We start from the raw sequence: 15465 nt of genomic DNA on the forward strand, positions 1-15465 counted from the left end.
CAGCATCAGCATCATTTAGTAACTTGTTAGAATGGAATTCTCGGACCTCACCCCAGATTTACTGAATCAGAAACTCCAGGGGTGGGGCCCAGAAATCGGTTTTAACAAGTTCTCCAGGTGATTCTGATGCATTCTCAAGTTTAATACCTGGTAACTATTAACAATTAGTACTTGAGGCTGCTGAGGTGAGCAGTGGGCAAATTATGAAGGCTAAAGTTAAGCCCTACGGTGCCAGCAAGACTCCTGGTAAGGTTCCAACCTGCCTCAGCCCCGGCTTACCCTCCCTCCTCCCTCAGCAGGGCCCGCCTAGTGCACTCGCTGATTGGTGGGGTCTCTCTGGACCGTCACCCCATCCAACCACGGAGAACGTAAACGAAGAGGGGCGGGACTAGGCGCGGCGAGAGCGGCGAGCCTGTTGGCTACAGGCCACGCCGCGGGGCGGGGCGGGGCTGCGCGTGCGCACGGCCTAGGCGCGCCCGTGTGGGCCGTTGAAAAATGGCGACTGTTGCTGAGCTGAAGGCGGGTGAGTGCGAATGGGAAGCTTGCCGGCTGAACTTTGTCGGCCTTCAGCCTGTGAAAAGGATGGGACGAAATGAGGGTGCGCGGAACACTAGTCAGCCTTTTCGCGGGTCGTTCTGTGGCGTCAGGGCCTGCGGAGCGTCCAGAGGGTGTGGCGGCCGCCGCGCGGGGGCCCTGAGGGGATGTGGTTGCATAGGGACAATGTTTAAACCGGCTTTGAGCTGGAGGAGGAGTCCCAGGATCCCCAGGTACCTGAGAGGTCTATAGTTCTGCACCTTGGGGCTCTGGCGCATCCTTCTGGACCTCGACGGGGGCGAGGCCGTGGGCCGGGCCTTTTCCTCCGGGCTGATGATTCCAATGTCTAAACCACCATTGTTGGTGTTCCGCACAATCCTAAACCATTTGCTTGCTTATCTCATTGCGTCCATACAACCACCTGCGAGGTGGGTCGCGATTTTCCATGGGGAAAAAGTGGAGGTAGAAAGGTGTCTGGCTTGGCCATTCTCCTATGTTTTTAGGAAAAGTTCCACAAAGGTTCGAGCCCTTAAGCTGAGAACATTTGTACACCGTTAGTTTTGACGCAAATGTCCAAACGAGTAATAGTAATTATAGTTATTAGCCATCGAGCCTTATGTGTCAGGCACAGCCCAGCGCCTGTGTTATCTAATTTATTCTGTGTATGAACCTTATGCCCATTTCATAGATTAGGAAATTGAGGCGCTGAGAGGTGAAATAGATCGACTAAAGTAATTTAGCTATAAAGAGGCAGAGTGAGAACCTAGAGATGCTGCACCAGGCCTGCAGGTCTTAGTTACTGAGTGATACTGCTGCCTGCCTAGTAAAACCAGTTACATTTTTCAGGGAATTTAGGCTCTAAATCAGTGATTCTTAGAGATTTGGTGGGGAGAGTATGATTTGAGAATATGATTCAGGAATTATTGACCTAAATGTATATTTGCGGCCCAGGACTGATGAACAATCATTACAAAGGCATACCTCTATCCACAAGGACAGACTTGACATGAATTGGTGAACTCTCTCCCCAGGAAACACATATCACCTGTACTATTGCATGCAACTTCTGAGGATTTAAAGATACTTTGGAATATAAACCAGGTTAAGAAGCTCTTTCCAAAGAAATTGTCATGGTACAGTGTTTTAATAACCATGATAATAGAGGGCAGATCAGGATGATACGGAACCCTAGAACTCTCTAGACAAGGGATGTCCTACACAGATGTAGGGAGCCCTTTATGCTTTTCCTGCATTTGTCAGCTCTGAATATACTTAGTGTTCAAGAGAAACCCATTGAAAATGCTTGCCAATCAATTATCTTATATGGGCTTTCACCTTTTTAAAGCACTTTCCCCTCACATTTTTCCACCTTACTTGGTTCTACCTCTGAGACATAGAACTCATGTTGGAGAAGACAAGTGAGGCAGGAGTTAGTGATCTACCGCTGAGGTAGTGATGGGACATGCTGGGTTTCCTAACTCCAGCTTCATTAATTCTCATTTCTTTGCTGAGTTCAAGGCTGTGCTGTGTTCAAATACAGAGTAATTGGGGGGAAAAAATCTCTCCGTCTAATTTCTAAAGATGGAATTGGAGAACAGGGGTTCAGTTATGATCCCAACATGATAAAGCTGTACCTGCCTTTTATGGGCCTGTTGCACAGTCTGACTGGGTGATAACTACTCTTAACACACCTGCAAAAAAGGTTGAGGGGATGAATCTACATATAAGGGCCAAGAAAGGTTAAAGTCTAGTCCAGATTGTATCTCTTTAATCAACAAAACCTGACTCAGGTTTTTGTTGTTTATCAAAGCTTAAAAAAATTTCATGTCCATGCCTACTTGGATACACTCCCTGGGCTCCTTTTATTTTATTTTATTTTTGGCTGCATTGGATCTTCGTTGCTGCACGTGGGCTTTCTCTAGTTGCTGCGAGCGGGGGCTACTCTTCGTTGCAGTGCGGGGACTTCTCATTGCGGTGGCTTCTCTTGTTGCGGAGCATGGGCTCTAGGCGCATGGGCTTCAGTACTTGTGGCTTGCGGACTCTAGAGTGCAGGCTCAGTAGTTGTGGCACATGGGCTTAGTTGCGCCATGGCCTGTGGGATCTTCCCGGACCAGGACTCGAACCCGTGTCCCGTGTGTTGGCAGGCAGATTCTTAACCACTGCGCCGCCAGGGAAGTCCCTGGGCTCCCTTTCTGAATTGTCATTATTGGGGTGTACTTATTTATAGCATAATACAGTATTAAACTATGTTTATTACACCAATAGAATACAGCACAGTATTATAATGCCTCTAGGCAGCTCTCTATTCTAGGCACTATGGGTGAAATGTGTTAATTCTCTGGAGTTGTTATTTAGCTATTAAGGACAATGTGAGAGGAAAAAAAAAAAGGTTCCAGACCACTGCAAGGGATGATGCCAATTCAGCCCTATCCATATTAGTATTTATAGCTAAATCTCATTATCATAACTACTGATATTTGTAATAATGACCCTTGCTTATCAAGAAGTTAGATTATGTTCAGCATATATATCCCTGATTCCTTGAGATGACATTGATAAAGTTACATGTTAGATTTCTAAGTAGGCTTACAATTTCAAAATCTTACTGTTTTAAGGAATTAACTCATAATTGCCTTTAAAAAACAAACCCCCCAGAACAAAAGCCCACCTTTTTGTTCAGAATGGGCCATTTCCCAAGGTTTCTGGGTATCAGTTTTTATACAAAGGGCACGACATAGTCCTTCCTTTTTGGAGTGTACTTGTTATCTTTAATCATCTACTTTCTGGACCAGAGGGTTTTAGTGACATACAGAACCTGTCTGCAGTGACAACCATTCTTGAAAAGATATGAGACACTGGGAGATAAGTTCAGGTCCCAGTAAGCTGAGTATATTTCTCTCCCCCTTTTCTTCTTCACTAAAGAATGTGTATCAGTCTGTAGCCTCTGACAGTGATGATGTTGGAAGGATAAATTTGCATTTGCTTAAATATATTAAAATAGTAAATCATCGCAACTCAGGAACTTTATTTTTTATTACAAATGTGGCTTGTGGTAGCTAATGTGATGATTGTTCAGTTTGTCATAGAGTATAGGTTGAAAGTGCATGTTATGCCATTTACCTTTTAAGCATTTTTCTTCAGAGTTTGGCTAAGAATGACAAAATTCCTTCTGTAACTGAAGCATTAATATTTTATATTTAACAGTTTTAAAGGACACCTTGGAAAAAAGAGGAGTATTAGGGCATTTAAAAGCAAGGATTCGAGCTGAAGTTTTCAATGCTCTTGATGATGAAAGTGAACCTCGACCATTATTGTCTCATGAAAACCTTCTAATTAATGAATTAATTCGGGAGTATTTGGAATTCAACAAATATAAGTATACAGCATCTGTCCTCATAGCAGGTAAGAGGTTATTTATTGTTAGTTACCTGATACGAAATCTGCCTCTTCCCTTCTCCCAATTCTCAGAAAGTGTTTAGCCTAGAAATCTAATTCCATTACCAAACAGTATCATCTGGGACATGACTGGAACATAAAACCTCCCATGGGCTCTTTCCATAGCTTGAACAAGTGCTTGTGAGGTTTATTGTATTATAGGGGGAAATAACTCAATAAACACTTAAACTAGGTGCATACTTTGAAAAATCATCCATAATTCCTGGCACTGACAATAAATACTTGTTTACTGGTATTGAGAATAAACAATTCTTTACATTTTACCCTATGTGCTGTCCGTCTTTTTTCTATGTATATGCTTTAAAAATACACACACACAGATTTAATATATATTCTTTATTAAAAAATATAAAACATTGGGAGATAAAGCCTCAAAATATTGCTACCATGTATTGATCAGGCACTGTATACAAATGTATGTGAAAGCATGATATCTAAAAAGGATTAGATAATCTATAGAAATTTCAAATAACTGTGTTGTACACCTGAAACTAATATAATATAATATTGTGAACCAACTATACTTAAATAAAAAAAGAAATAAGAGGTCAACTATACTTCAATTAAAAAGAAGAAAAAAAAAAAAGAAAAGGATTAGGAAGGTAAACTCCAAACTCATTCTAGTGATGGGAGGGAGAGAAATGGTATTGGGGGAGGGAGTCAACAGTTAAAAAGAAATTTATTTTATCTGTTAAATTTTATTTCTTAAGAAAGCAAAAGAACAGGAAGAATAGGCACAATAGTCAGGATCAGCATTGCCTCTGGGCTGGGGGAGATGAGGTTGGGAGGATGATCAAAAACACCTTGCACGTACATAACTTGATTCCCTTGTTCAAGGTGTAATCTGTGCTTTAAGACTGTTTGGTGCCTTGGAGATATGCCTCATCAAAGAAAAGAGATCATGAAGTGGATTTTGGAAGAGAGAATGGATTCCTTATTTGTGATGCTGGAACTTTCCATTCGATAGATCTTTTGTTAATATTCTAGATCTTTTATTTAATGTTAACTGAATGTTAATACCTTAACTGAATAAAGACTGATGATCTTTATTGGTTTAAGGATCTTCAATATCAGTATCTTCACTTTCTTCAGTTTGTTATAGATGGCTATATAATACATTAATAATCAGAAAAGAAGAATATGAAAATATCATCAATTAGATGTCTTGGACTTGTGCTTACCTAGAATGGAATATAATGACATAGTCAAGTTTCTACAGTGTCTTGGCTTTTTAAAACAAAAAATGAGGTAAAATTAACATATAAGATTCTTTACCATTTTTAGTATATAGTTCTATGGATTTTACCAAATTCATACAGTTGTGTAACTACCACCACAATCACAATCACGATATAGAACGTTTCCATCACCTCAAAAAATTGTGTCCCTTTGTAGACAACCTCTTCTACCCTCAAACCCCTAGCAACCTCTGATCTGTTGTTTTCTGTACCTATCATTTGCCTTTTCCAGAACATCATATAAGTGAAACCATGCAGGATGTAGCATTTTGAATCTTTTTCCTTTCACTCAGCATAACACATTTGAGACCATGCTGTTATTTTTCCACTCCGAATAGCATTCCATTGTATGGTTGTATTGATGTATCTATTATCAGTTGATAGACATTTGGGTTGCTTCTAGTTTTTGGCAATTATGAGTCAAGCTGCTATAAAACATTCATTTACAAGTTTGGCCGAACGTTGTTTTCAGGTCTCTTGGGTAAAGAGGTAAGAGTGGGATTTCTGGGTTGTGTGTGGTAAGTGTATGCTTACCTTTATAAGTGGATGCAACATTTTGTTCTCCTACCGGCAGAGTATGAGGGTTCCAGTTGCCCTGTGTCCTTGCCAGCACTTCATATTAGTGTTTATTGTACTTTTAGATTTATTGCCGCCAAATGGATATCAGCACTGTCATGTATTTAATTTACAGGCTTCTTAGAAAATAGGACTTCTGAAGTCTAGTATATAGAAACAATATTTTCCCAACTCAAAATTGGGGGATTTAAAAAATAAATTTATGTTAAACTGTATTAAAATATGCATTTAACAAAGTGGCTATTCTGAAAGTCATAAAATCACACACAGTTGCATCTGCCTTGGCGTGTGCCATCATTCTTCTAAAATCTGAAAAATGTGTATACCTCGTAAGTGTGGTTTTTATCAAAATCCTATTTACTTTTTACGTTAATAAAGACTCAGTGTTTTATGATTTTCCCCCCAGAATCTGGTCAACCCATAGTTCCATTGGACAGACAGTTTCTCATCCGTGAACTAAATGCATTTGAAGAATCAAAGGATAATACAATGTAAGAAGTTTTTTAAAAAAATAAGTTTTCAGATACTGTTGTATTGGAGTCATAATTGCATAGCAGTGGTTTTATTTCATTTTAATTCAGGAGGTATTTATTTGGGCCCAGTGTGTATCTAGCACACGTCTACGGTGTGCAGCTGTGTGTAGGTGCTAAATGCCTGTGGTTTCAGAGGACTGAGCACCTCTGCTTTATCCTAAGGGTCACGTCTCTTGGCTTCTTCATCCATCCTTTTGTTTTTTACCTGAGGCTTCGCTCTATCAGTTGTTTTCTTCCTCACATTTAACTCTTCCTCCTCACTGCTTCCTTCACTTCAACTTGGGAATGTACTCAAATCTCTCCTCTCCAAAAAAACCTCTTAACTCCTTTTTATCCCTGAACTTAGTGAAGATCAACCCCCTGTTTTCATTTTGTTATTACCCCCTCTTTTGCCTTCTCTGCATTTTAAGTTCTCCCCTCACCATTTGTACTGAAACTATGCTCTTGAAAAAGAGTGACCACTTTCTAGTAGTTTCTTAGTTTTTTTCCTACTTTAGTGTTTCTTAAACTTTTTCTAGAGGATCCCTGAATGGCAGAAAAAATTGTACCTAGGAGGCCTGGGAACATAGATCAAAGCACCTTTCCCCTGGTAAGAAATTTCTTTGAAGTCTCATGTTTTCTCTTTCTAAAAGGTTTATTGAATTTTTTCATTCTACTTCATGATATAATTATTTTTACCATTAAAATGTTTTAAATGACATGCCAATTAAATTGAACTCTCCCTCAAATCTTTGTGTAAAATTAGTGTTCTGGGATCATATGCCACCTGTACTTTGTACCAGGCCCCTAGCACTAAGAGTGGATATATATCTATTTCCAATTTGAGAAGCTCAGCTTTACTTGAGTTTCTGCAGTGTTTTGTAATATTGACAACTCTTTCTTAAAACACTTCTTGTCATTTGTCTTTTATGACTCTTTACTGTCTTGGTTTTTCTGTCTCCCTAATGGTCGTCACAGTTTCTTCATTGGCTCCTTTAAGGTTCCTTTAAATTGTGGGCACTCTCCCCCAAGTTTTGTCCTTAACTTTCTTTTCCTCTTGTCCCCCTGCCCACTTTTCTATGTAGTCTTGAGTCTTTAATGATGTCTCCACGCTGGTGACTGTGCTTTAAATCTTACAGAGCTCGTGAATTACAGGCCCACATTTCTGCTGGCATCTCAAACTCTGTGTGTCCAAAAATCAAGTCCATTATTTTCATCTCTTCAAGCCCCCCTCATAGCTTCGTCATACAGCCATTCAGGTCTTCACCTGAGAGCTCACTTGCACTTCCGGCTCCTTACTTCTCCACCAGTCATTTTGCGAGTCTCATCAATTTGGCCTGTGCAGTAGCGCCTGTCTGTCCTCACGACCTGTGCCGTGCAGTTCAGGAGGCGTCTGTCCCGTTTCTCTCCAGTCACTTTCTTTTCTAACTCATGTCACGCTGCCAGTAGTTTGCTTTCTGAAAGCAAATGTTGCTTTAAAGCATTTCCATTGAAAAGTTTTCAGATTTCAAAAAGTAATGTGGTCCATATATGGTGTAGGCTCCAGTGGAAGTCTGAAGTAGCATTAATAGTCACATTAATATTTTTCAGTGAAACTTTAGAATTTTCACAAAAAGTAGATAAAGTGTATAATAACCTTATATTAGGTCAAGCCATGCCACCAAATGAGTTTGTGCCAAATTTATGAAGAAAATTAGTTTTCAGAGTTTTTGTTTTTCAGAATTGCAAATAAGGCATTGTGAAGCTGTACTTTAAAAACATTAAGTAGGATTTTTGAAAAAAGAAACCTTAATATTCATGAAGCTGCAGGTTAAATGTGGTAGTTTTATATTTTCTAATATGTCTTAAAAATTTTAAATCTTAAGTAAATTTTATTGTAAATTTGGAAAACAGAATTTTTTTAATTTAAAAATCTTCTTTGACCAGTTAACACTTTGGGAAACAATGGTTTAAAGTAGACGAAGAGACCTATTTTATATTCCTGTATGAAGCTTTTATAAGAGCTGAGGCATCTTATTAAAAATAGAGAAACTCACTCTCTTGGTTTCTTTGTGGTATGGAAAAATTGCTTTTGTGTGTAGTTGGTTATTTATTGCTGTATAACAGATTACCCCAGAAGTTGGTGGTTTAAAACAACAGACATTTATTATCAGTGGAGAGGAATCTGGGCGTGGCTTCTGTGGCTGGTCTCACTCAGGAGATTACAGTTAAGATGTTGACCGGAGATACAGTCATCTGAAGGCTTGGCTGGAGCTGGAGGATCCATTTCCATGTGGCACATTCACATGGCTGCTTGTCGGAGGCCTCAGTTCTTCACTACATGAACCTTTCCACGGGACAGCTTGAGTGTCCTCATGACATGGCAACTGACTTACCCTAGGGAGAATGACCAAGAGAGAAGGCAAGGAGGAGGCCGCAATGCCGTTTATGACCTAGACTCTAAAGTTGCAAGTGCTGTCACTTAATGCCTTACTCAGTTCCTGAGAAGTGAGTTCAGCTCACACTCAAGAGGACAGCAGTTAGACTCCACCTTTTGAAGGGAAAGGATGTCATACTTTGAACCATCACACCTGCTAATAAGTAGATAGATTATCTCAAAAAGACAGTCCATTAAATTGATATTTTCAACAGTGATATTGGAAACAAGGGAAAACCACTCTTTATTGTCATCAGAGCAGCCTCCATTGGTGCAAGGGCACTAATGTAAATCTCCAGGCAGCATGCTGTAAGGAAAAGAATATGGGACTTGGGGTTCAAGTGTAAAGTTTGTTGACTATCTAAGCAATCTCTAGCAAATCCTCAGTGAGCTGTGGTTTTCTTATTTATAAATTGGAGATGATGATTATGATATCACAAGGTAAAGATAAAATGAAGAGAGAGAAGAGTGTTTTGTAAACTGTAAAGTAGCTTTTAAAATACTAGTTCTTGCCCGACTCCTGTATAGCTTGCATTTATATACCATTTAATATGTGCCAGGTATGGTTCTAAGCACTTGATATTTATTAACTCATTTTGTCCATAACTGCCCTATGAGGTAGAGACTATGCTTATCCTCATTTATAGAGGAAGAAACATTTATGAGGCTGGGGACGTTAAGAATCTTGCTGAGGTCAAGTGGCAGGGCCAGGATTTGAACCCAGGCAAGGATTTATTAATCCAATAAATATATATTGAATAGTTGTTTTGTATCAGACCATGTTAGGTAGTGGGAAATCTTATACTGGACTTCGGAGTTTAAAAAAAAAATGCTGATTCCTGTGCATTGATTGAAATTGTATTTCAGCTTAGGTGAGGTTTAACTTGTTAGTGTTTTCTCTGGATTTTAAAATTGTCTTTAGAGTTAAATGGTACACTTAAATTTGAAAAGGCATGAACAAGTTTGCAATTTGGATAATAACCATGCATCTTTTTTCTTTTAAGTCTGGTGAATTACTTGGCTATTTTCGTGTCAGAGGCTACCTTTTAAAGAGTAGATATTTTTAAGCTTTTCCTATTTATTCAAATTGAATTGATTTTGATTTTCTTCCTGCTATAGACCTCTTTTATATGGAATTTTAGCTCATTTCTTGCATGGAACTAAGGATGACATCCAAAATACATTTCTGAAAGGGTCTTCACTTCAGCCTCCAAACCCAAATCTTGGCAGACAACCTAATGGAAGAAAGCAAATGGGTATGAGTTTTCTGAGACTTATCATTTAGCTATCAGCAAGTATGTTTTCTTCCTATCTGTTTTTATCTTTGGAACAGTTTTTCCTAAGATTTTGAGTCAAAGTTTAATTCCATTTATATCCAATATAGTTAGCCCGTGTTATTTATCCTCAAAAAAACAATGCTTTTCAGAAGGAGAATCTTGTGAGGGGTGGGGAGATGACTATACAAAATTCTTAGATATAATTTCTATAAAGAAGTGTTGAAAAACTTGATTTTCACATAGATTTTGTACTCTTTGGAGTAGCTTAGATCCTTAGCGTACTGAAGAAGGAGCTTTTTATCACATTATCAATTTTTTCCCCTCTAAGACTGAAAAAAGGCAAGATTGCTGAATATAGATAGAGCAGTGAGAGGTTTATGTGTTGTCCTTTGCATTTTCAGGATTCCTTTCTTTTGAGGGGGTGGGGGGAATACTCTGTGGTAGTGTTGTAGTTATCTATAAATAAATTCTTAGGAGAACAGCTCATATTTCTTTTAAGAATGCTCACTCTTCCAATGAGGTTTCAGTTGTTTTGATTATATCAGCAGTAGAACCTCAGTTTGATAATCTAAATTGAATGGTTTATAGCTCAGTGTTTCCAACTGTGGTTGAGAGTTGATCTCTCTTTTTAAGGATAGTCATAGGTGGGGCTCAGGCAGCTGATTATCAGAACAAATATAAATCTTTTTTTTTTGAACCTGCACCCTTGGCAGTGAAAGCGTGGAGTCCTAACCACTGGACTGCCAGGGAATTCCCAGAACAAATATAAATCTTGACTGTTGAAGTAAACTTTTAAGAAACATCTAAAATGCAAATTGTCTTTTGCAGTTTTCCTGAACTGCCATGAGCAATATTGATCATGTTGGGCTTCCCTGGTGGCGCAGTGGTTAAGAATCCACCTGCCAATGCAGGGGACACAGGTTCGAGCCCTGGTCCGGGAAGATCCCACATGCCGCAGAGCAATTAAGCCCGTGCACCACAACTACTGAGCCTGCACTCTAGATCTTGCGAGCCACAAATACTGAGCCCACGTATCACAACTACTGAAGCCTGCGTGCCTAGAGCCCGTGCTCTGCAACAAGAGAAGCCACCACAGTGAGAAGCCTGTGCACCTCAATGAAGAGCAGCCCCTGCTCGCTGCAACTAGAGAAAGCCCGTGAACAGCAACGAGGACTCAACACAGCCAAAAACAAATAAATAAATTTTAAAAAAAGAAAGTATTTAGTTGCCTTTTGAGATAATTGCGAATATTTAAAAAAATATATTGATCATGTTAAATACTTACTCTGTCTCTTAGATCTGAAAGCAAAATATTTGTGAATCACGGTGATCTCTTGAAGGTTAGTTCTGACTTTACTAGGAGTTATCCTTCTATATATCTTAGAATTCTAAGTCCATGGAACATTGGAAAAGAAATCATTCCCGTCTTCTTATTTTAGTTGAGAAAACCAAGACTAAGAGGTTCATTGACTCATCTAAAGCCTGTAGCTGATCGTTTTTAGCAGAATCAACACCCTTGATTGCCATTCCTGTATACTTTCCACTTAAAGAATATGGAGAAGTTTTCTTAGTTCCTTTTTCAGGTATTGGTAAGGAACTGTCATTATTGCCTACTATTTGGCAAGAACTTAAAAAACAAAACAAAACACACAGTACAAGAGTAAATGTCTAAACATCAGTAGTATAATGTGAAATTCCCTCTAACCTCCTCCCTCCTTGCCTCTCCCTAACGCCTTGATTTCCCTCCCCTCCACAGAAGGTAGTGCTGTTAGCAGCTTGGTGGGTGTCCTTCAGGAGTCATTTCTACATATTTAAATTTATATGCACTGTTCCTGTGCATATTATTCCTACAGTTTGCTTTTTTCACTTGTTTTATCAATTTATGTAGATCTGCTTCTACCTCGTTCTTTCTGTAGTATTCCATAGTACTATTGCTAATCACTCTTTACTGATCTACTTTTGTATCTTTTTTTTTTTTTTTGGCTGCATTGGGTCTTCATTGATGCGCATGAGCTTTCTCTAGTTGTGGTGAGCGGGGGCTACTCTTAGTTGTGTTGTGCGGGCTTCTCACTGTGGTGGTTTCTCGTTGCAGAGCACAGGCTATAGGCGTGTGGGCTTCAGTAGTTGCAGCACGCGGGCCCTAGAGCTCTCAGGCTTCAGTGATTGTGGAGCACAGGCTTAGTTGCTCCGTGGCATGTGGGATCTTCCCGGACCAGGGATTGAACCCATGTCCCCTGCGTTGGCAGGTGGATTGTTAACCACAGCACCACCAGGGAAGTCCTACTTTTGTATGTTTTAAATTTTTTGCTTTTACAGTATTGCAGGGTAGCATTAGTATTTTTCTTATGTGGATGCCTAGAAGTAGAATTGCTGGTTCAAAATATATGCATATTAAAAAATGTAGTAGATACTGTTTAATTCCCCTCCAAAAAGGCTTTACCACTTTACATGCTTGCCAAGAATATATGATAATGCCAGTTTCTCTTTAATTGTCACCGGTGGATATTGTACACATTAACACATGTTAACACAGCAAACCCATGACGTTGGTATTTTTAGCTCCAGTTGGGTGGGTGGGGGCAGGGTGTGCTAGAGAGGATGCAAGAGTCCTTGGGTTACCTTGGCTCCTGTCTGTATAAAGTGCCAGAGACATCAAAGATTCGAGTTCAGCAAAGCTTTGGGTACCTATTCTGTGGAAGACTCAGAAAGGAGAATGAGTGCACTAATAGGAGAACAGTGATATTGCAAATTATTTTTCTTGATCATCAAAAATGTTACTGACACAACAGGAACCTCGTGCAATGAATTGTGAAGAATTGTTAGCCCCAAATTGCATTATGTTTCAGTAACACATTTAGGCATTTAGGCATTCCATTTACTTTCTCAACTCCAACTTACTGTGTGAAAGATACATAAGTTTTATTTGACAACATCGAGACGTTATAAAGGTATTAAAATAATTATTCTTCAGATTATATACCTTCTATCTACACAAAGTCATCCAGCTGAAATATAAAACACTAAAATTAAATTCTCTTTTATTTGAAGATAAGTCCAAAGCCTGCCATCATGAAAGCACTTCTTTTATTAAAGCTTTCAGAGTACAAAAAAAAAATGAAGAGGGTTTATATAACAGGCACACTCACCTTTGAAATGGTAGCCAGTTCATTAATGCTGCTGATATTAGTGCTTGTAATATTGAAAGCAAGGTAGTTTTTGCTATAAATAAAAGCCCAGATATTTTATAATAGAGAAAATCATTATCAGCTCAACATTATTGCACATCTATGAAGTACATGAGTGACATACTTAACTCTTTTATAACACTTCTCTAGAAAACCTAAAATGGTTTTGCCTTAAGGATATTGTTGATCTTGTTCTTCCAGCAAAGTTGCCTAACACTGAGGGGGATGAATTTTCCAGACCTGTGGTAGTGTTAGCACTCTGCACTGCCTCTGAGGATGAGGGGCTGCTCTGGACTAGCAAGACTGTGTGTACAGCAACTTGTCCTCAGAATTAGCAAATCTAGTGTGCATTTTTGGTGCTACAATTGCATATTTCTAACAACTTGTCTAAATTTGTATTTTTTTGTCTCCTGTTATCAAAATGGTCATTAAAAAGGTTTTGTATTTTTACTTGTAAAGAGTGTTTGGGGAATTGGGGGTTAGGGTTGGGGGGGTTCATGTTTTCTTAGAAATTTAGTTTGTGCATCACATTTTTTTCTTTTTTCTTTTTTTTTTTTTTTTTTGGCTGCGCTGGGTCTTCATTGTGGTGCGTGGGCTCTCTAGTTGTGGCACGCAGGCTTAGTTGCCCAATGGCATGTGGGATCTTAGTTCCCTGGTTGGGATCTTAGTTCCCTGACCAGGGATCAAACCCATGTCCCCAGCATTGGAAGGTGGATTCTTAACCACTGGACCACCAGGGAAGTCCCTGTGCGTTGCATTTTTGTCGCATTGGATGTTAAGTCTCTTTAGGTTCTTTTAATCGAGAATACTTCTGCCTGCTCCCCTCTCCCCCAGGACAAAAGAAATGGAGCAGACATAACTAGGGCCCTTTCTTTACTATTCTGGAGCACAGTGTGTGGTCACAGAGGCTCTGGGCTCCTCTGAACCTGCATGGAACTTTCTTGTTTTGGGCTGAAGAACATTTTCTACAATTTCTCGGGGGGTTTTCTGATTTTGGTAGGAAGTTGTAAACCATGCTAGTTTTCTTCTTGCCGCAAGAGGGTGCTGCTGGGAGGATTTCTATTTGAAGAAAAGTTTTTTGTTTTTTGTTGTTTTTCTTTTTAGTTGAGCTTTGGCATCCCTCAAAATACTAATTGAATACACAGTCCTTTCTTGTGAATTCCATTCCTTACATACAGTGTAAGTTTGTAAGTACTTATCCATGGGTTTACTCCAGGGTGTACTCTATTCACTTACAAAAAAATAGTCAGGAAACACTTGTGAAAAATTAGAGTGAGTCCCTAGTACTAAACATTTCTGATTTCTTCAATAGGGTTTTTTTAAAAAAACCCTTTTATTGTCCTAAGCCATCTAAAGAACTCAAACAGTATTAAATATATAACATCCTATAATGTATGTAGATAAGTCTGCCTGCTGCCCATTTTTACTTGGGATGAGTACTGACCTTTGCTTCTGTTCATTGCAGAGGACCACCTACAGAAGGAGCAGGGGAGGAGCGCTAACACTGAAAACCTGCACACTTCTCCCACAATGAAGAGATGACATTTCCATGTGGGGCATTTTTTATAAACTTGTATGCATTAAATAACTTATTTATCCTCCTAATGTTACCAGAATTCATCACTAATATTTGTACTTTGTGGAAATGTGAGTTTCTGCAAAACCTTTAGCCCCTTGTGTTTTACTGCATTTGTGAATAAAGGCTAACTCTGTCATCTAGCTTACCAGATTTGACTTGAAAGAAAATGTGTTGTTTTTAGGAAGATTTTAAAGGCCCCTAAAGTTTTGAGAAATGAAAGGGTTTTTTAGTTCCCTATAAATTCTTCTAAAAAAAAATCAGGTCTTTATAGCCATACGCTCTGTTCTTTGTTTGGCTGCACCACATGGCTTCCAGGATCTTAGTACCCCAGCCAGAGACTGAGCCCAGGCCCCCGCAGTGAAAGCACTGAGTCCTGACCACTGGACTGCCAGGGAATTCCCTGCTCTGTTCTTTACCATGGCACATTAATGAAATTTCCTTCAGGCTGGAATTATGTGGATTTATAGGAAAATTCATTCATGTTTTAAAAAAAAAAAATTTAAAAGAACACCAAAACCAGGAAAAACTATAATTCCTATAAAGTTTGATTGTTTTCGGGGGTGGAGCTAGCTATTTTTCAGATAACCATTTATAATTAGGTTTAAGTATCTGAATTACTACCTAAATTTGAACATTGAAACTTGGTAACCACGTACTTTTTCTTTCCTTAGACAGTTTGGTTTCTCCTAGAA

General features: G+C 39.1%; 1 protein-coding gene across 2 annotated transcripts; it reads left to right on the forward strand.

The window, feature by feature from the left end:
• The first annotated feature begins 448 nt into the window (after window positions 1-448).
• On the forward strand, window positions 449-14913 carry CEP20 (centrosomal protein 20). Of its 2 annotated transcripts, none has more exons than XM_030884055.2 (5): window positions 449-523; window positions 3739-3936; window positions 6211-6295; window positions 9852-9988; window positions 14660-14913. In XM_030884055.2, exons 1-5 carry the CDS (start codon window positions 496-498, stop codon window positions 14734-14736), a joined length of 525 nt encoding a protein of 174 aa, XP_030739915.1. In that variant the 5' UTR covers window positions 449-495; the 3' UTR covers window positions 14737-14913. The 2 variants fall into 2 exon arrangements, with proteins under 2 accessions (XP_030739915.1, XP_030739914.2); XM_030884054.2 differs by having other exon boundaries at window positions 462-598.
• The last annotated feature ends 552 nt before the right edge of the window (window positions 14914-15465 follow it).

The sequence above is a fragment of the Globicephala melas genome, chromosome 15 (assembly GCF_963455315.2).
Source record: "Globicephala melas chromosome 15, mGloMel1.2, whole genome shotgun sequence".
NCBI lineage: Eukaryota > Metazoa > Chordata > Mammalia > Artiodactyla > Delphinidae > Globicephala > Globicephala melas.